Source organism: Macrobrachium rosenbergii, chromosome 48 (genome assembly GCF_040412425.1).
Source record: "Macrobrachium rosenbergii isolate ZJJX-2024 chromosome 48, ASM4041242v1, whole genome shotgun sequence".
Lineage (NCBI taxonomy): Eukaryota > Metazoa > Arthropoda > Malacostraca > Decapoda > Palaemonidae > Macrobrachium > Macrobrachium rosenbergii.
In genome coordinates this window covers 12,088,826-12,111,399 of record NC_089788.1, presented here as the reverse complement: position 1 = coordinate 12,111,399, position 22,574 = coordinate 12,088,826, and the positions used below count along the sequence as shown (strand labels likewise).

General features: G+C 38.0%; 1 protein-coding gene and 1 long non-coding RNA gene across 10 annotated transcripts in view; one reads left to right on the top strand and one right to left on the bottom strand.

Annotated features, from left to right (window-relative positions):
• Positions 1-21,656, top strand: part of LOC136831265 (activating transcription factor 7-interacting protein 1-like) — a 271,362-nt gene extending 249,706 nt beyond the window's left edge. For all 9 annotated transcript variants that reach the window (XM_067091355.1, XM_067091354.1, XM_067091359.1 and 6 more), the window contains 6 exons: positions 3,120-3,217; positions 3,663-3,728; positions 11,309-11,455; positions 11,618-11,723; positions 20,748-20,914; positions 21,097-21,656. In XM_067091355.1, the coding sequence (XP_066947456.1) occupies positions 3,120-3,217; positions 3,663-3,728; positions 11,309-11,455; positions 11,618-11,723; positions 20,748-20,914; positions 21,097-21,201 (689 nt within the window). In that variant the 3' untranslated portion in view covers positions 21,202-21,656. The remainder of the gene's footprint in view (positions 1-3,119; positions 3,218-3,662; positions 3,729-11,308; positions 11,456-11,617; positions 11,724-20,747; positions 20,915-21,096) is intronic.
• LOC136831266 (uncharacterized) lies at positions 15,811-19,535 on the bottom strand. Its single transcript, XR_010850823.1, has 2 exons — positions 19,373-19,535; positions 15,811-18,984 (listed from the first exon to the last, which is right to left on the bottom strand). It is a non-coding gene; the product is annotated as an uncharacterized lncRNA (long non-coding RNA).
• Positions 21,657-22,574: the final 918 nt, after the last annotated feature.

The following is a 22,574-nucleotide window of genomic DNA, read 5'->3' as shown; positions in this document are numbered from 1 at the left end:
ATAATAGTTCGTAAGACTGAATTGTTCTATGTATGTATGTAATCCAAAATTGTGGTATTTACCACCAAAATAATACTGTTACCCTAAAAGTTATTACTACCATAATTAAACTACAGGCAGTCCCCAGTTAACGGAGGGCTCGGTTAACAGTGATCCAGTTTTATGGGGCTTGTCTAGCGATGAAAATCGGCAATTTTTGGCGCTGAAAATCGCCGATTTCCACTTCTCGGGGCCGATAATTGGGTATTGGCGCTGATACATACCTAACAGAGGCGCCAATAACCCCCGATTTTCGGTTATCACACCCTCAGAAACGGAACCCCGCCGATAACCGGGGACTGCCTGTATTAAAATTTTTGAAAGGTTACTGAAAGGTAAAGGTTGCTGTAAGTGCAACCATAACTCGATGTTTATATTTTCTCAGCTGGGCTCGCTTAGATAAAAGTTGTTTTCATTGATATGGAATTATTCCTGAAATAGGTTATTTATTATGAAGATGTCAAAAATGTAGAAGGTAAAAATGGTTTTATTGCCTTTATTATCAGTTTATTTCATAACGTGAATCTTTTCATTTATGTTGGTGGTTATTGCACCGAGGCTGAGGCAAGCCTACCAATAAACGTAATTTAGAATTTAAGGGTTGATTTTTACAATGGTAGTATAAGATGACCCTCAATTTTTAGGGGTGAATTTTAGGATTTAAAGGTCTCATACGGAAATATACGGTAACAAAGCCGATTCTCTTATGTTTTTCCTACACACATTGCTTAAAAGGGAAACCATTGTTTTGTTTACGTTTCATTGCCAATCACAAACCCCCCTAACAACAATACGATAATGTATGATAAGTACCATACATAATTATCGTTCGTATGGTTGAATTGTTCTAAACAGTTACAAACAGCCTGGGGGTTTAATGGCCGTTTACTTATACTTCGTCAACAGTCATAAGCTAAGTCACTTAAAATTTCTTATTAACTTATCGTGTACTCATATCAGTCATAGAACCACCAGTGAAAAGAAGAAAATATGAGGCTAGTTTTAAATTGAAAGTTATAGAAGTAGCCAAGAATTCAAACAACTGTGCTGCTGCTAGAACATTCAACGTGACCGAGAAGATGGTACGAGATTGGAGAAAGAATGATAATTTAAGAAAAATGCCCAAACAAAAATGTGCAATGAGAAGAGGAAGCACTCGTTGGCCGAAGTTGGAAAATGATGTTGCGGAATGGGTAGTCCATCAGAGAAAAGATGGCTACATTGTAACCAGAAATAAAATAAGATCATATGCCCTACAATGGGCTACATCAAACAAAGAAGAAAGTAAAGATTTCAAAGCAACAGTAGGCTGGTGTAGTCGTTTTGTGCACAGAAAAAATCTATTAATAAGAGAGAGAACAAAAATTGATAGGGACGATGAAGCCGAAATCGACTCGCCAGAACCAGACTGGAATCCCAACGATGATGGTGTTTGTGATGAATCTTGTGATATATATGAGAAACTTTTCAAAACAGATAGTGATGATTGTGAGGAATTTGATGGGTTTTAGATATACGTATACATGTGGCAGGTTTGATGTTTTGTTAATATTGATGATCTTGATAAGAAATAAAGTTTTATAATGTCCTAAGTTTTAAAAGCAACTACTTTCAAATGAATTTTATGGAAAAATAAAGGTTGTATGTAATCCAAAATTGTGTTATTTACTACCAAAATGATAATGAATTTTTAATAAAAATGAATATTATGTTTTCCTAAATGGTATTATACTACCGTAGTTACACTGCCATTATAATTTTTGAAAGGTTACCGAAAGATAAAGATTGCTGTGATCGCAACCATAATTCGGTGTTTACATTTTCTCAGCTGGGCTCGCATAGGTAAAATTTGATTTCATTGTTATGGAATTATTCCTCGAATAGGATATTTATTATAAAGATATACCAATATGTAGGGTAAAACTGGTTTTATTACCTTTATTATCAGTTTATTTCTTAATGTGAATCTTTTCATGTATGTTGGCGATTACATACCGAGGCTTAAGCTAGCCTACCGACAAACATCACTTAGAATTCAAGGTTTGTTTTTTTAGAATGGTAGTATAAGACAACTCCCAAATTTTAGGGGTAAATTTTAGGATTTAAAGGTCGTCTTATACGCGGAAATATACGGTAACTGCTTACACCTTGTTCTATACACCTTACTCTGTTATTGTATAGTAGTTGTACTTCAGTCAGGCACTGAATCACACACTTAAGCCCTTGACCCTGATTAGTTTTACATTTAACTGTTTACTTAGCTTTGTGGTAATTTTCATCTGGCATTCTCCTCCAATATAAGTATGGCATATTTTGGCCTTGAATCTAGATCATGCCCATGAGTTTGCTTTTCCAAGTAACTCTATTTCCATTTAGATTTTAGTCAAATTTGTTTCCTTTTCAAATTTGAGCATCAAGGTTGAAACATTTTAACTTAGTTATTTAAAGGTCAAGGTTAAAGACTGGGATTTCTTGCTTTTTCGTACTTTTTAGTGGGAGTAGTAGGAGGAAGAAAAAACTGTATAACTTGGGTGGGTCCCTGATTTTTTTTTTTTTTTTGCATTATATAATGGTTTCTAATTTTATAACTATCAATTTTTCCTCCTTACAAATAACTACCATGGAATTCTCACTGTACTGGAGATCCCATTAAATTCTGTAAATATTGACTTGTTATAGGAATGGACATGGTAATGGAGGCATAATGCATCCCTTTGCCTATTTTATATCCATCATTATTCTTGCTTTCACTGTATCCTCACACTTTAACCTCGTTTATCTCGGGTTGAAAATGGTATTGTGATAAGTACTACAGACTTGGACTGGGAGCAGGTAGTGCTTTTAAGTTCTGCAAGATATCGCGTCTTTTCTTGGCATGTACACATATCACAGCTGACGTTCTTGGCACATACACATATCACACCTCATCAGCTGTTACATACACATATCACACCTCATCAGCTGTTACATAGAGACTGAAAGAAAGTGAATGAATGCCTGTTGATTGGTCAGATTTATTTTTCATGGTTGTCATTAGTCCATATAATGTCCACTAAAGGACTGTCATTATGTTCTTACAGGTCAGCAGAACATTCTAACAGGCCAGCCAACATTACCTGCTCCTGGAACACTAGTAAAAGTTCCAGTTACTGGTTCTACTCAATTGGTTGCCATTCCGGTAAGCGAAATTATTTTTTACTATGTAAATAAGTATTTGTTCTACATTTTTTCCTTACGCAAGTATTTGAAATAAGTTTTTTAAGCTTGTTTGATATGTTGACACTACCAAATAGTAATAAGTGTCAAGGGTGCCCAGTCAACAGTTATGATTGACATGTTACTTTTCTTTTGCTTGTCAAGTTTTTTGCCCATTATTTAATATTCTAATAAAGTGATTTACAACATTAATGGGAAAATTTAAGCATTTTGGAACTGACAATGGGAACATACTTGCAAATATTGAATAAAAATATTTTGGCAGGTTATCCTGTTGTAATAATGTAGGTGCTTATTTTTTAGTAGTTAATTTACCTCTTGGTAAAGTTTGCTCAGCTAACATTGGTTAATTGGGTGTTGACCAATCTTATTTTTAGTGACAATTCCAATCAAGTGTGTCTTTTCAGCAAACTGCTGGGGTTGTCCTCCTTCCAAATGCTTCTGCGGGTACAGCTCTCGTGGTCAGTCAAGTGGTTAGTACTTTTGTTTCAGTTTGATAAAAAATAATCCCCACAAAGTAGAGTTAATGCTCTTGAAATCCTTGAATTCATGAAATTATTGGCTCAGGTAAACAGAGTTGTTTGTCTTGCCATACACTACTGTGAGCTTTTGTATGATAAACATACAGCTGAGAAGGTATTGCCACTTGTTTTGGGTAATTTATATCGCTCAAATTCTGATCAAATATGTGTTGCCAATTATAACATTTGGGAAGTACGTGTGAATCTTTCATTTTTATTTAAAAGCTTTCCATAATGCATTATTATTATTTTTGTGTTCATAATGTTTACGCATTACACATTTTTCTCAAACGCCAAGAAGACATTTACTCATTTGCAAGCTTCAGAAGTACATCATGCATTAGCTTGGTCTTCAAGACCTAAATTTCATAATCAGTCAATTAGGGAAAGGGAATACAGTTATGTGTAAAACTTTGGACAAAATTTGTTAATATAAGATCATATAAACAAAAATAATTAGTGGCAAATACAGAAATATGAGTTTTAATACCCCCAGCAAGGGAATTCAAATACTGTACAGGCCTGTAAAAGCCATGGTACAGAGGCTCAGTATATACAGCTTAGATAAGCAGATTGCCATAAGTTGGTAGCATGCCCTATTGAAGTTCAGTAATGGTAGCATGCCTGTATTGAAGTTCAGTAATTGCTATCATTAACTTAAGTTTCTCTCTCTCTCTCTCTCTCTCTCTCTCTCTTTTTATACCTTACAGGATGGGCTAAATATATATTAAGCACACCCCCAGACCGGGCAAACTTTAAGGTTGGCTAATTTAAGGAAAAAACACGTCAATGGAAAGAGGAAGATATGTAAATGCACATGGTATAAGAAAAAAAAATCCTAAAAAATTTTCTGTATCTTCCACGGGAAGTTGAAAGTGAATATTTACAACCCTGTGCAGGGTCTCTTTTCCAAGACTCGGAAAAATATGCAAATTTTACAAAGTTATACATGGTTTTTCTAATAATTGATTTTATTTTATTTTGTAAAATTATAATTACAGATTACACAATATCATAATAGATAAAAAAGGGATTTTGACAACGGAAAAATCTATTTCTGGGGGAAGACCTGTGTCACCCAGTGAAATGGTTCCAATAGCACACATTTCTAGGTATAAATATTGCTAAATATACCAGAGAAAAAGCTGTCCATAATGCCAGGGTTACTACCCTGGATCGATCACCACAATGGTGTCGGTATACACTAAGGGGCAGTGGTAGCCACTATCACAGATGCTTTGCCCAATAGATCTCTCCGTTCTCAAAGCCCCATCATGGGAGAGCCGTTCTACCTACTACCTTCCGCTTTCGCTACCCCTACTACTCGCGCGCCGCCATCTTCATTCCAAAAATTTAGCACAACACGAGAACATCGTGTCCCTTTCTTTTGTTATTTTTGGTACTCTTTCCAGTTGTAATCATGTCATCCCGTGAGGATTTCACACCATCTAAGTTGAGTATTATATCTGATTGGTTTTTAAACGCGAGAGGCACAATATTCATGAATTGTACGTAATATATGTTTACTACAGGTGCGCAGCCGAACGTAGCGCCATGTTTGCCTCTGTTGCGTTTTCGACCTTCAGTCTCCGCAAATTAGCAGAACGAAAATCTGCTGGATTTTATCCAGTTGCTCCATTTCGGTTTTTGGAGCATATTTTTGAGAGAAATTACCTTGTCGCTGGTGTAGAGGCAGGGGACCTTTGTATCATGGTTTGAGCCAGGCTCGATTATTCTGATCATAGAATTTGAGTCTTTTTATTAGTTTCCTTTCCTCCACCAGCGAGTTGGTGCCTTCTCGATGGTGTTATTATCATCATGATTATAGCTGATGTGTACAAGTAGACTAATTTATGTGAGTGATTCGGCGACAGAGGTAGGCCACGGTTCCTTCTCTGCCACCGAATCATTTATGTTTATATATAATCTCAATGTCATGGGTGGTTAACATTATATTTTATATATTATTTTGTTCTGGTAAAAGAGATGGTTATAAAGGTAGTTTCTAGCCTAGCCTACCTGACCAGGCCGTGATACGGTTTTGGAGGGTTAGGCTAGGCATGATATGCGCTTTACACGACGCTCAGGCTACCTAGCTCACCTGACCAGGCCATTTTACGGTTTTGGAGGGTGAAGTTAGGCGAGTAAGAGAGTCCCTGTATTTACGCTTAACCCACCTGACCAGGCCGTTAGGTTTTGGAGAGTGAGGTTAGGCTAGTGAAAGAGTTCCTCATTCACACTCAGCCCACCTGACCAGGCCGTTAGGTTTTGGAGGGTGAGGTTAGGCTAGTGAGTGGGCTCCTCATTTCACACTTAGCCACCTGACCAGGCCGATTCGGTTTTGGAGGGTGAGACTAGGTTAGTATGAAGGGTCTACTCTCCCCACTCCTGTAGCGCTCAATCCTAGCCTTCCTGACCAGGCCAAGTTTTGGTTTTGGAGGGTAGGCTAGGAACAAGGAGGTTTAACCTCCTGCTTTTTCGTTTATTTAGCCTAGTCCTTTTTTACCTGAACGATTAGAATTGCTATTTGGCGACGTTGCCTGGGCGACATCCTCGTAAGAGGAAAGCCGATCGCTTGCGCTCGGCACCTCCGTATAGGAGGTTGTATTCGGCTTCTCGGAGGGTGCATCCACCTGACCAGTTGCCATTCCGCCGGGTTTCCGCCACTCATCTCCCTTTCCCTTTCCGGGCCAGATTAGTTCGGGCGATGTCTCGTTAGTTCGCTACTAATTACTTATAGTAGTTAGTAGCTGGAGCGTCGAACACTGTCCTGTGAAAGCAAATAGGAGTTACGATACGATAGAATTAGTTGTTTTAAAGGTACTTTATGTATATCGCCTGCTTGAGGCGGTGGAGTCTCCGCCAGACTAGTCGGGTCTCTGGTATGTTATTGTCCAATTAACCACTCCGGTGGGTATGGTTTCCGGCGTATTTTACGGTTTCCATTATTTGGTTACTGCCTTGGGTGATTTGAGAGTTGAGCTATATGCGAACACTCCATTTCGCTCATATTACGCCGATTCCATATTTATGTGACACAATGAGATTTCAGTGACAAGTCACGGCGGAGTAACATAGAGCACTTGCTTAGAACACAAATATTAGTTAGTTAACCATCCCGTAGCATAAATCTATGTCAAAATAGACGGATCCTGCCTTGATGATACTCTTGTACCATCATTCCACGTACAGATGGTACATTGTCAGGAGCCAGGTTGCACGGCCGTCCTCCAACAACCCTGCGGACATGAGGTGTGCCGCTCGCACTCCAGCTGCGCGGTGCAAGTTGGAGACCTGGTTGTTTGGCACCCGGACAGCTGTGAGATTTGTTACGCTCTTTACGAGCTGGTAACAGATGTGTCGGTAAGTGACAAGAGACTGCTAACCTTTAGTCCCTTTGGTTTTATTGACTCAATTTGGATATATTCAAAAAGTATTGGAGAATATTTTTAGCAATTAGTACAAGTCTTACCTCCTCTTCCAGTCTAACCAAGCAATCCGAGCCTCGTCGCTGTCGACCCTGAAGACCTGGGTTGGCGGATTTGGGAGTAATGTTACGTTTGGCCGCCCCTATGTACTGTCGGAGGAGATTTGCAATCTCCTTTATCCGAATGCTCGGATCTCCGCCGCAGTACCAAGGACGTGGCCGCCCACTCATTGCGAGGATCAGGAAGAGACGCAGACCCCAAGACGAAGATCTGTGCGAAGAGGTGGCGGAAGAAGTAGTGGCCATCAACATTCACGTTGAACAGATGAGCGTTGATGACCACCAGGTAGAAGGTAGGGTGGTAAGTGAGGCAGGTGAAAGTAGTAGGAGTAGGTCTATTTTATCCAGTTCACCTTCTTCGTCCTCTTCTTTTCAGGGATTCTCCAAGTCAGCTAACCTTGGGGACAGATCCCGGTCTGTTATCCCCAAGGTGAAATCTCTGAAAAGGAAGGACTTACCTAAGCCTTCCAGACCTCAAAGGTCTAATCCGCCAGCTCCTCTAGGTCGTCACTGGCTCCCAAACCAGTGACATCCTCAAGTGCAAGGCTACTCCCCGTCTAAGGGGTCGAGGACCAGAGTTTCAAGGCTAAGCCCCCACAGCCTAGCTTCGACTCTGAGGCTTTCGTCCAACCTGCTGATGCAGAGGATCGATTCAAAGGTTGAAGCTCGGCTAAGATCTCTCGCCTCAGCTTGTCACAAGCTTAGAGACCTCAGGACAGTCAGTGTTGTCATTGGCACAGAGGATGGAGACCCAGGAAAGTTTGCTTGCTGGATTCATCCAATCCAAAGCAGTACAACAGTCATATGTTGTCCCGGATGCCTCCAGACTGCCTCCCTTTGATAAGAGGAACCCGTGGCGGCTGGCCCTGCATGCCCGCTGCATAATGACACACTGACCATAGAGCGATTGGGCACTCGTCGTCTGGAAGAACTAGAGTTCTTTCCAGCCAACCTAGTGCCTCCCTATCCAGGCTATGCCAGGTTAACTGAGGAGGCCTGGATTAGATCCGATAAGGTCCCTAAGGAAACGGTCATCTTTCCTAGGGACCAAGCTCAATCCACCCTGATGCGTGCTCTCACTGACTGGGAGTGCAAGAACACCAAACTTACTCCCTTTAGAGGAAGTTTCACTATGTTCTCTGTAGGTGGCTCTATTCCGACCCCCTGCACTACTAAGATTGCAGAGCTGACCCTTCAGGCTGGGATGGATGGCAAGCCCATACCTCAGCTCCGGGAGACAGATCCCACTTCCCTTCTCTTCCCCGGAGATTCGGAATGTTGGTTGGGAGCTCCGGCGACGTTCATGGTGGGAAAACTCGATCCCGAGTGTGCCTCCACCCTGTTCAGCGAGCAACTTCCCAAGATTCCGGAGGCTCTGCTGAAGACGGAGTATGAGACAAGATGCAGGTTGAGTCGCTCCATTCATTCCGTCACCATCTCAGAGGTGACTGCACTAGTATATGCTGACGAACCACTGTTTCAGGTTCTCACAAAGTCATTACTGGCATCCTTCCAATTGGATCTTTATGACTTTGTGGTTGCGAGGCAGAACTGCCAGAAGCACATCTTCGCCGACGCCACCATCAGGCATGAGCCCAATAGACTCATGAAGAGCTCTATCTGGGGACCTAACCTCTTCCCAGAGGATGAGGTCAATAACGTCTTGGCAGAGGCAACCAGAGCGAACCAGAGCCTTCGCTCTCGCCGGGGTCTTCCTTTCAAGAGGAAGTCCTCTGAGACCTCCGGACCTCAATCTAAGGGAAGGAAGAGGTTCAGGAGATTCCAGGACTATCAGAATCCTCAGGCTCAGACTGCGTTTCAGGCGGTACCGGTCTCGCAGATCGGACAGCCTTCCACATCCAAGGCACTGCCTCAGCAGCAATATGTTCTAGTACAGCCGGCTCAGCAAGCTTCGGCTCCGCCAGCCTTCGTGACGTCCCCAGCTTTCAATGCCTCGTTTGAAAACCAGGGGGCGTTTCGCAGATACAATAGGCATGCGAGGGGTAGAAGAGCCAGAGCCGCCTACAGAGGTAGAGCAGCGTCCAGACCTCTCTCGCGTGGAAGAGGAGCCCGAGGAGGAAGAGGAAGTAAGACCTCTTCCAATCAATGAGACTCAGGTAGGCGGGAGATTGTATCTCTTCCGGGACCAATTTCGAAAGGTTTGGGATGGAGCTGGAGCAGAGGGCCTCCTCTGCCAGTCAGATTCCATCAACCTCCATCCAAAGACTTACTGGACTATGCAAAAGACCTTCTGCAAAATGACGTACTTAAATTGGCATCAGACACTGATAACGAATTATGTACATACCCGAGTCTGTTAAGGAAGACGTTGTTTTTAATAAGACTAGCCTTGCGGGCTAGAATTTCTGAACTATCTGCTCTTTCTAGAGAACCGAACCGTGTTGATTTCCTCCCATCAGAAGTTCTGTTATCTCCGGATCTCAGATTTCTAGCAAAGAATGAGGATCCGCAAAATAGATGGTCTCCTTGGAAGATTATTCCCCTTCCACAGGATCTATCTTTATGTCCAGTTAACACTTTAAAAGTTTATTTAAATAGAACTTCTAAAAGAACTTCAGGCCCTCTTTTTGTTAGAGAAAATGGGGGTACCCTTTCCTTAAAGGCCATCAGGCAACAAATTCTGTATTTTATTAAACAGGCTAACCCGGAATCAGTACCCCAGGTACATGATATTCGGGCGGTAGCTACCTCGGTTAATTATTTTCGCTATATGAACTTTGATGACCTCAAAAAAGTATACGGGCTGGAAATCTCCAACAGTATTTAAACGCCACTATCTTAAGTCCCTAGAGGCTCTTAAATATTCCACTGTAGCTGCTGGAAGTATTGTTCCTCCTGGTTCAGCTCAAGACTAGTATATATAACTCTTGCTTGTCCTTATTGTAATGTAATTCTTGATTAAATTACCTATTGGTATACTCTCTCGCCTACCTGCCTCGCTTGCATGCCCTGCTTTCTAGCCTTTTAGGTCAGGTCTGCTTCACAGCCTGACTCCTGCCTGTAACATTGATATCCTGTATTTAAGACATAATCTGGTTAACATTAAGTATCTTGGTGTTGGTCATTTGGTATTTCTAGACTATGTGCCTTATAGTTTTTAATTATATTTTGAACTATATATTTGGGACATTTAAAACACAGTATTGTTCTCTGTTTTATTTAGCTCCATTAAGGTAAACTCTAGATGATACTACCAAGCTATTGTATGGCTGTTTCTCTGTTACTATTTCACTGGGTGACACAGGTCGAACCCAGAAAAGGGATTTTGACGACGGAAAAATCTATTTCTGGGGGAAGACCTGTGTCACCCAGTGACCCATCCCTATTCTTCCTTTCCCACCCGGATAGCATACCAAGCTTGGAGGGTGCTAATTTTGTAACAAATTCTGAGTATATTTATTGTAAAATGTTTACAAAATTTACTGAGATGGGGCTATGCAGTACCTTTTTGTGAGGTATACATGTTTTTGTTTTTTCTATTTTTTTTTTTTTTGCTTTTCTGTGCAAAATTACAATTAGAGCTAACATACAGTACTATCATAAAAGATAGGAACTAAAACCAACAGCAATCCCTGGCTATATGTATGAGCATATAAATAAAAAGACTTCTTGGGATAGAGGAGTCAGTACATTTCCCCCATCAAGTCTCAAGGTACACTGATCCTCCTCTGTTCTATACAGAGCTACTAGAGTTGCCATAAGTCATTTATGGCCCATTGAAGTGATATGAACATCTTTATTGCTAAATTCATCCAAACCATATGGCATTCGCTCAGAACCTGTTATAGTTCCTCACATGACCATGTCCGTCCAGTAAGGGTTAACAATTGCCACCACGAAATATTTCTTTCTCTGACATTGTCTTTGAAATTAGAAAGCTCTCATTTCATTTTGTAGATGACCTTCATAATAATCCTGAGTGGTATGAATTCCCTTGGTTTTCAGTCAGTCAAAATTTTGTGTAGTTTATTATCATAGTAATTCAGGTTGGATGATTGATCTTATTTCTTGTGTGCTTTTTCAGTCCGGAGTGCAAACTGTCAATAGTGTTGGTAATCCCGTTGTTGCACAGGCTCGAACTGGGCCTTTAAGTACACCACGTGTTACAGGAACATCTTTCAGACCTGTCTCAGCCACAACTACCACGGGTTCTTCAGTGGGATCCCAGTCGGTATGTCATTTCTTTTTGTTTGGTAGTGTTGGTGCTTGACTTTTAAGTGTGGCCTACTTTTAGTCCCATACATGTTGGTTTGTGTGAACCTATATTGTAGGATCCTACATTGTTTCAGCTGTGCTAGAATGGTTGTTTATTTGATTCTATTGATTTGAACAGAATCGTCATCCTGCACCACTTCCAAGAACGTTGGCTCAACAAGTTGCTGGGCTGACAAAAAAATTACCTCCACAGCCTACATTAAAACTTTCTCATAAAGAAAACAGTAAGTATGAACTTCCAGTAAATAAATTTAAGTAGATAAAATGGATCAGAATTGCTTCTAGCAACTCTTTCCCATAGATTCCAGTCTTTACTCTTGTTTTGATCTGTACTGGATTTTCACACCGAGTACAGTATAGGTAGATATAATGGAGCTGAATCGCCTCCAGTGGCCTCCTCCAATGTTCAACATCCCTCCTGTGTTCTTTTTTGTTCCAACCAAATTCCCTCCGTTTACCCCTTCCTTCAGTTTCGAACCCCTCTCGTGTTCATCCTTGTGGGATTTTTCGTACCCTTGTTTATAGTACAGGCAATCCTTGGGTTACAACCCGGTCCCCCATAAATGATTAAATAATTCTTGCTCTTTTTCTTTTGTTTCATTTCATTATTTACACTAATTCACATTACAGTCACTACCCAACTTACAAATGAGTTATGTTCTGGACAGCTGTTTGTATCTTGAATTGTTCATAAGTAGGTTTTTAATATGTAGGCTAGTGCATAATTTTTGTTGTTTACATTCCTGAGTTAACTTTGGAGTCATAGATTATACCATTTTCAGTGTATTTTTGAATTGTATGGTATTATAAAGAGTGACTGGGTGTTAGAAAGGTAAAAAGAAGAAAATAAAAATTGGATTCGTGCAATATTCAAAATTGATTATTTTTTCCATGCTTTGAAAGTTATTAACTTCGAGAGAATCTGCAGGAAAAACATTTATTATTGGGAGAGGGAATATAGAAAATGGGAATTCATCAAAGAATGATTTAAATCTGGAACACAGTTTTAACTTGTGATCCTGTCTGTTCATATCTCTGAATGTTTGTAACATGAATGTTTGCAAGTAGGATGGTGACTGTACTGTATTTTACATTGATGTCCTTCATGTTCATGACTATACTACTATGTTAGCAAGGTGGGTGAAGGTGCTCACTTAGGTGTGTTCCGATTTAACGTCGAAAATTGGGTTGTGATGCATCATTAGGAATGTATCTTCGCCGTAACCCGAGGATTGCCTGTAGGTAAAATGGAGCTGAATCCCCATCAGTGGTGTATAGTAGATAAAGTGGAACAGGATTGCCTTAAGTGACCCTTCCAATAACCACCCTCCCTCGTGTTGTGTTCATCTCCATATGATTAGCACACCTTCACATGTAATAGAAGAAAGGGAGCAGAATTGCCTCCAGTGACCCCTTCCTTCAATTTCCAACCTCCCTCTTGTGTTCATCAATATGGGAATTTTACACTTGCAATCTACCTTGTTCTCCTTTTATGATCTTAGCATATCACAGCTGACTTCTCCATCCTTGGCTCACAGTGCAGATGAGAGAGAGAGAGAGAGAGAGAGAGAGAGTGGGTGTGCGCGCACGTGCGCTGAAGATGTCTTCACAGAGAACATATTACTCTATTTGCAGGAAGAATGGTTTCCAGCTGAATATTTTAGGTATGCCATCACACACAAAAAATTATTCTATACAGAATGAATTAGCGTAATATTCTTTATAAATTAAATATAGCAATTTCATGTTATAGATCATGAAGAAAACCAGGATATGGACCAATCTAAAGAGTATCTCTATCCACAATCAACTGAGCTACAAGGTAAAAAGTATGATAGAGAGAATCCTGAGATGCAAAATTCCCCATCAGATGAATCTCTCAGCATGCATTTAACTGATGTAAAGATGGACAACCAGAAACTGAAAGTGGTGGGTTCTCAGTTAGATGCAATTCATTGGAGGAAAGATGTTTTCTTGATTATCAGTCAGCCTGTACCCATGGTAACTTACAGAAACGTGTTGCAGCTAATAAATGACAATAGTGACAGGATGATTGCAATTATTAAACAGACATTTGATTCTTACAAATGTCGATCTGTGATTTTCAACCTTTCATTAAAAATTAGACTTTCTAAGCTAGAAGAAGGGGCAAGAGAAAATACTGATGTAGACATTAAGACTAAATCAATACTAGTTATTAAGGGACTGGAACATGAATTACTGGAGTTTCTCCCCAGTTGTCTACCTACAGCAGTCAGGGATCGATTAAATGCCCATGAAGGATTAGGGTGGAATATTACTTCTGTTGAGGAGATTTCCCTTTGTGTAGCAAGAAGAGAAATGGGAGACAAAGGAAGTTATGTACCTTATCCTGAAGGTGTCCGTGGGAAACATAAGATTATTAACATAAATGCTGAATACAACTGTTTTATCACCTGTTTAGTTGCATACAAATTAATTAAAGGTAAACCAGACCAGCGGAAAAGTAATTTAAGTAGATCTGTAATTTAAGTAGATCTGTTCTTACTGTGCTAAGGAATAAGAAACTTCCAATCAAGTGTGATTCTTGTCAGGAGATAAATTTGGATAGTATGAAAACTATTGAAAAAGAAAATAATCTAAATGTTTATGTCTATTCGTTGAATTCGTACTCATCTAGAACTGGTAAATTGGGATACAAAATACACTTGACTAGAAAAGGTACGAATCCTCTATGTCCCAATTTTGTCCCCTTACTACTAATTAGTCATGACCATGTCTGTCTGATTAAAGACTTCTTTGGTTTTGTGAAGAGTTTCTGTAGGTATGAGGTTAAAAGCAAGAACATCCAATCAGTTTGTCACAACTGCTTAAAATTTTTCTCAAGCACTGAACTCCAGCAGAGTCATACTGAAAAGTGTAATGGTAGAATTATTGAAAGTGCTGATTTATACGAGCTGAAGCATACTAGTTAGTGATGAGAAAATTTTTTTAAAATATGTATCCAAAGGTACATGTAGTTTTGCAGGTGTCATCAGGAGTCAAATGTGAAGTCTTCTATCTTAGAGAGTGAATGGTCAAATACATTAAAGGGAATAAAACACTACAGAAGACAATAGATGATCAACATTATATGGAGACACTTGAAGTCTCATGTATATAATTTGCAAAATATATATGGTATATACAATGTTTATTACTCATGTGAAACAAAGATAGCATTTTGTCATTATAAAGGCAAAAGGTATTTCAGTTCTCATGTCTTATGCCTATGGATATAAAAAAGTTAGAGATGAAATTAGAAAAATGCTTGCAAATTCAACTGTTACCATTTACTCACCTTCTGTAGAGAATTCTGTTCAGGTATTTTAGTCAAAGTGATATAAGAAGGATGTCCCACCTGATCCTACACCTGATGTTAATGGCAAAAAAATAAAATCTGTCTTATCATTGGAAAAGAATAGAGGACATTTGTGAGCTTGCTGCTTTGACTGTGCTTCCTCTCCTTCACCATCTCCTCCTTTCCTGGAAAAGCTCTCCCTACTCTTTTAAGTTCATGACTTTCTAGAAGGATGGTAGAAAATAATTTCTTTATGAAAAAAGTAGACAGATTTAGTAGGAGCAGCAGCAACAGTGACTTTGATGACGGGAAGACGAATCATGAGTAGCTTGTAAATGACTTACAATGACCATTACGATTATTTGCATTTATGATTAGCAGCGTATTGTTTTTGTGGTTTATTCATGGAAGTACAATATATGTAAATATTTTTTTATGTACAAAATATTTTGTATGTCCATGGTATATTTTTGCACATATTTCTCCCCCCATTTATCAATAACAAAAAACTGAAAGGATTCAGTGTTATGTATTCATTCCTATTTTCACTCTTACATGTAAATGATTTTTTTTTTACCTAAACTCTAAGAAATTTGTCAAAATCAGAGGGATTGCAGTTGTCTTGAAAAAAATATTACCCTAACAAAGCTGTTTTAAACATGCTAAATAACAATACTCACTTCAAGAAACATTTTACAATGCCGACAAAAACAAATCATTGGACAGGTTTTAGTGAGATTGAATGTGAATCAAAAAAAAAAAAAAACTAGAAAAAGACAGAAAAGAGAAACAACCACAGAGGTCAAGTTGCCTGCTGTTTTTAGGGAAGGGTACTCCCATTCCAAACAGTAACATCTGTTCTCTTGACCTTCCTTACCACCCTCCACACAGGCCATCAGCTCTCCCAATTACAGGTAAAGTGAGAATTTGCATTGATGTCATCTGTTTTTTGTATAGTATCTGCATGTAGGTTCATTAAATTAAGGTTAAAATGCTTTCATTTCTTTATTTTTGGAGGTCTGGAACGGATTAACCAAATTCTATTTCTTATGGGAAAATTAGCTCGGTTTAAGGGGAATCCGGTTAAAGGACATCCTTCTGAAACAGTCTGTTAAGCGAATTATGACTATGTTCAACATTGTTTGATAGGAAAAATTATTGGGTATAGGCTTTTATAGCTGAAAGATAAGAGTAATTAGATCACTTAGAAGTAAATGCATATACCATTATTTAACATGATACTGTTGGGTATATACATTAACACTTCAACTAAGGGTGATTTTGTTACTTACCAGATACGTCCAAGTCGCGAGGAAAAATTGCAATTGACCAATCTGGCAAGTGAGCCAGATTGCAATGAATGCAGCTGATATTGCATGTCTAACCCCGTAATTAGGGCTTCTTTGATTCCAGAGTAACTATCCAATCATGTCCTGCTATGTACGCTTACTCCCACTCATTTGACCCGTCAGTGTGTGTCTGCCTGCCACATAGAGACATCATTTCATACCAAAATTCAATCCTTTCATGTCCAATATCATATCTGCATAGCAATATTGCTGAACTTCTCTGTGTGTTTTTGCTTTGGTACATTTTCAATCAATAAATCTGTACTCAAACTATTGCCTCTTTGTGTGTTTTTGCTTGGTATATTTTCAGTCGATAAATCTGTACTCAAACTATTGCCAAGTGTTTGTTTGCTAATTAATATCATGCCTATTTATATGAATATTATTTTTTTCTTAGGCCTCGTGAAGGCAGTTTTCCAAGTGAAAAGATAAATTTGTTGACTGTGTCTATACAAACTTTTCCTTTCTTTAAGAATGAATTTTCAATTCAAAGTACGTGTGCTGTAGTTTTAGTTACAGTGAATATCACATACATACAGACAATATAAAGTATAATTCTTAATATAAATGGTACCATATATTGTATAAGAACTAATGCAAAAGTGATGTAAAAACCAACCATTATACAGTACTAGTAATCCTATGATTCCTGACTGACTCTTTACTTAGTATTGTTCATTTAAATTGTTTATGCATTGTTTGTGTTAATTAGTTTACTGTGTACAAAATTACATACTAAATATGAGGATATAAAATTCTGTGATAATACAGAACATGACAGCAAAATCAGAAGTCAAATTTTCAGATAATATTGAAACCTTTGAACAGTGTTCTGTGTATCACTGCCACGTTTGCTTCTGCTAGACGTGGATTTCACATTAGTAAAAATATTTTGATTGTGTTTTTTTTTTTTTTTTTTTTTTTCCTTAAAAAAATGTGAAACAAAATGCCTGTTACATTAGGAATAGGTGGAATACAAAATAATTACCATCTCTAGAAGGCAAGCTTAAATATTCTTAGCTTTGCAGCAGATTTAGCCTTTTTTTTTTATTCATTTTAAAGATAATTTTTGTAAGTTATTGGATTAAGTTACTTGGCAGAGTTGTCCAAGTCTGCTAAAAATGAAAATAATTCATACGTAATGGATGCTGTGCATACTAGAGTTATTCTACAGTGGAACAGAAACATATAAGAAAATGACATTTTCTACTTGGTGAAATAATCTGCCAAGTATGCATGAGTTTTCAGACAGTAAAATGAATGTATGTGACATACGAAACTGTTTAAACTTCTGCAAGTCTGTTGTCATATCCCAATGTTTGATTGTCATAATGAGGTGGCTCAGTCTGCCTCGTAGAGAGCCTGTGCTCTGTATCAAGGCAATCTTTTGTGATTTTGCTTTTGTGGGCAAAGTATGTTGTTATTTTTCAGTGTGTTGAAGTTTCTAATTGTACAGTTTTATAATGTAAATAACCTGTAAAAATTAATTTTGGGTGAGTCACTTTTTTTTTTTTATATTACAGTCAAGTGCTCATAATTTCTGAGATGTTAAGTTTAAATAAAGCGTAAGTGCATGCATCTGTGTGCTGTACAGTATTTCAGAATAGGAAGTCACATAAGTGTTTCATTGTCCAAGCATCATCAACATCACGGTAAGTTAATGCCAAATTTACTGTGCACTTGGCAAATATGGTACGGTATTTTAATTGACATATACTGTACTTATTTAGTTCAGAGTTCATATTTTGTTGTTTTCAATGTGAGTACACAACATTAATATTAGTACAGGGAATTTAAGAGAGTTTGGGATTTTGTTGTTTTCAATGTGAGTACACAACATTTTAAACAAATCATTTATAACTAACTAACTATTGAAATTCTATGTAATGCATTATGATGTATGTAATAATTAAATTATTAGTCTGTGTATGTGTGAGTGTCTAAAAGTAGGCATGCATCTCTCTCTCTCTCTCTCTCTCTCTCTCTCTCTCTCTCTCTCTCTCTCTCTCTCTCTCTCTCTCTCTCTCTCTCTCTCTCTCTCTCTCTCTCTCTCTCTCTCTCTCAAAACAAAGTATTTAAGTTTTGTGTATACACACACTGTAAGCATAAAAAGTTAGAACTCTTACTGTTAGCTGCATTTTTACTAGGTAAATGTACATATTTAGAAAAGCAATTCATATATATCAGAATTTGAATGATAATGAATGATTAGGAAATTAACATAAATATTTAATGTTCAACTGGTATAGCATATTAGATATACAAAGTTACTTAATACTCATTCTTGAATGTGCTTGCTTTCTGGTTAAGTCATGGCTGCTGATATTCCTTAGTGGATGATTAGAAACAATGTCAAAGAGCCATTTATGTGGCACTTTTCAAATTCAGAAATTAGTGAGAAAAATAAGGAAAGTTATACAAACACTACTCATAATATTTCTAAAGATCCATGCTGATGTTTGTACCTGCTACAGCATGAATTGGCAGACATACTGCAGCAAGAGTCTGGTACCTTGGTGAGAATGCAAAGTGAGCTAAGTTTGGTGAGAAGTCGGATATGATAAAGTAAGATCAGGCAGGGAGTTCCAGTTAGATGCACTTTTAATCACTTGTTGATGTAGATATAGACATACTGCATGTACTAAGATGTTACCCTATGTATCCCTTGTCTTTCCAACCGTAAATAGCATCATGAATCAGCATGTAGATTTTAACCGAGTATAGTAGTGCAAAAAAAAAAAAAGAGACGTGAATATTCCGTGGACCTCTGCCCATTTGCGGTTCCAGATTCTCGGCTGCACCTGTTTGCAGATTTCTCTGTGGAACATGTACACATACACGTTATATGCAGAAAATTCTATTCACGGTATTTTTCAGAGAAATATTCACAAATTACTGTATTTTCATATTTTCGTGACTAAATGCACTTTTTGTGATAAAACTTAAATTATTTAGGTATAAGCATTTTTAGAGGTTATTTTGGTGTTTTGAACTATCGAAATAAGCAGTTACAAGCATTTTTAGAGGGGTTTTAAGTATTCGAGGATTTTAGCTATTCGCAGGGGATAGTGGTACGTATCCCTCACGAATACCAGGGGTAGAGTGTAGTTTGTTTTAATTTAGTAAAAAAAAATTGACATGAGCATAGTTTTGATGGAAGGCAAGATTTGTGCCAGCAGGTACCTGGTTGTTTATCTGACCCTACCTTTGAAAAGTCTGCACATTTGGTTACAATCTGCTGACTTGGTAACATGCCAGAATTTTGGAGTGATGAAAAATCTAGTTGCCAGTTTCCTATGTGGACTTTGCAGGCTGAGACATAAAACTGAAGGAACCGCCATCTTTAATCTACCCCAGTATGACATCTGAAATCTGATTGAAACCAATTAACATGTGCAGTGCAGTATCTTATATTCCCAAGATTTACCTTACATGAGCAGTCTTCGCAAGGATAGGGAAGATCTAAGGATAAGGCATTTTTGCTCGTCTACAAAAACTAAGAGAGGAGTTATGACAGAACAAATTTGACTATATTTGTCATTTTCTTTTTCCTGGTTGGAATTGGCAAAAGAGGCTAGATGGATGAAGTGTGGTTGTCTTTATCTGCCTAGCATATTTTCTTTTAGCAATGAACTTGGTTCAGAGGGCAGTATATTAAGTGACAAAACACATTTTCTGACTTAGATAAGAACGAATGGAATGCATAAGCAGATTTGAGCACTTCATGTTTTTTTTTAAAACCAAGAGAACTATGAAGATACTTGCTGAGCTTTGTTGTTTAAAAATTTATTAATATATATTATTTACCAGTGTTGTCTAAATTTTACGTGCCTAACAGTATGCTTTGGTCTGTTCTGGTTTTTTTGTTTCTCCAGTATGCCTACATTAATAAAAGCAGTGGTGTGTTGTTTTCATTTCTCTCACTTACAAAAGTTCTAGATCAAATACCCAACCCATTAAGACTACAGACCAGGATGACAGGGAAGACACTACATTTAAGTGACAGTTAAAGTGTCGCATGTGGGCTTCATACCAGATCTAGATGTATTGTAATTAAGTATTCAGCCAGTAACAAATCTTATGTAAATAGGATAATACTTTATGTCGAGAAGATAGCTTCTGCAGTGTGTACTTAATAAGGGTCACATTCACAGCTGAACTCCATCATTGTACCTTCTTTCTAATGTAAGTAAGTTTGTGAGGATACCTTGTATACTACATGCGAAGGTGTGAAAAAAGAACACAGGATGGAGGTTTGAAACTGAAGGAATGGGTTATTGGTTTTTCTGCTTGCTTAATTGTGTTATATGGTAGGGTGTGAAAATCCTGTAGAGATGAACACAGGAGTGTATGGAAAGTAGAGGGATGAAAAACTGTGCTCCATTTTATCTACTAAATTAGATGTCACACATCTTGGGGTTTGTAATGTAAATCAAGTACCCCATATCTTGCTGTATGGGAATTGGGTTCACATATGTGACCACCCTCCCTATTTTGAAGCTAGACTTAAACTTGCTCTTATTGTGGTTTATTTCTAATTGAAATTTCTATACTTAAACTTTTCTTCTGTTTCTTTATAGGTATTGTCTTGTCGTGGACGATGTTAAAAAATGAAGACCATGAAACTATTGCTAGTTACCAGCTGTATGCTTATCAAGAAGGAAATTCTCCTCCCAATCCTAGTTTATGGAAGAAAGTTGGAAGTGTGAAAGCCTTAGAATTACCAATGGCTTGCACTTTAACACAGGTAAAATGTTATGCAATTCTCTTTACTTAACACAGGTAAAATGTTATGCAATTCTCTTTACTTATTTTTTGTATAGTTAATGAGAAACAACCATCTTATGTGTACTAGTTGTGGAGTTTATTCTTTTTGTACTTAGACCAGTCTTAATGAAATAGTATACTAATGAAATAATTTTATTACAGTTCATGCCAGGACATGTCTACCACTTTGCAGTACGTGCTGTTGATATCAGGAGTCGCCTTGGACCATTCTCTGAACCCAGAAGCATTAGATTGGAGAAAAAATAAACTACCAGATATACATTCATGTTTATAGCATTTCATCCCATTGACATTTCCCTACAAGGGATTTTTCCATTATAAATTATAGAAACCGATTTCATGTAAACAATTTCAGTCTACCTAAGTCATGATCATTGTATCTATTTGCTGTGTTATAAGTACATACTTTATTTTAGCTTGAATGCATCAAACTGAAGAAAGTTAATTCTTCAAAATGCACTCTACTTAAGAGGTGCAAGTCCATTTTCATAACATTGTCATCAGACATTTAACTGTACAAATGTATATATGAATATGTAATTTAACTTAAGGTCTTAATTTATTTGACCTTATATTTATCAAAAATTCTTAGTTCTTTTTTTTATTACATCTTGTATGTTTGAATGATAAAAGTTTGTGTGTATGTGTGTGTGCATGCTTTTGGAGGATGAAGCTTTAAGAAATTAAATGTTATAGTCTGACTTTTCTTTTTTCTCACCTTTAAAGTTTTTTTTTTTTTTGTAAAATGAGTTGGAACGCATTTAACATTAACATTACCAAGTAATTTTGAAGGCCAATAGTAGCAACAAAAAAAGCTGCAGCTGTAGTGTATACAGACATGTAAAACTAGTTTTCATTAGTATGAACATGACCTAAAATAGCAAATAAAACTAGTTTTCATTAGTATGAACATGACTTAAAATAGCAAACAAACATTCATTTTATTCCTGTTCAGGTAACCACTCCCCAGAACAATGCAGTAGAAGCTCTTCCAAGCCCCAGCACATCTTGGATAACAATGCCTTTAGACAGGACACCTAGCTTGTTCATTGCCCCTTTGGGTCTTCCCAGCTGGCTAATATTTCCCTTCTGGTTGCATGTGACCACGAGTTGAGCCATCCACCAGTGATACTTCACACCAGAGTTAAGGAGTTAAGTATACCTTAGTTTTACCAGACCACTGAGCTGATTAACAGTTCTCCTAGGGCTGGCCCGAAGGATTAGACTTATTTAATGTGGCTAAGAACCAATTGGTTACTTAGCAACTGGACCTACAGCTTATTGTGGAATATGAACCACATTATAGCAAGAAATGAATTTCTATTACCAGAAATAAATTCCTCTAACTCTTCATCAGCCGGCCGCGGGAATTGAACGCCGCGGGAATTGAACTCCAGCCCATCGAGTGACAGTCTGAAGCTCAACCGAGTCAGACAACAAAGGGCTAACTGAGTTGCACTAATTTCCAGTGATACTTTACCTTACCTCTTGGTACTTGTCATTAGGCTTCACCTGCTGTTAGTCTTAATTCAGTTCACCAGTCAATAACTTTGCTTTTCTCTAGATCCCTCCTTCTGGCTTTAAGGCTTAAGCAGGCCTCCTAGTACACTTAATCCTTT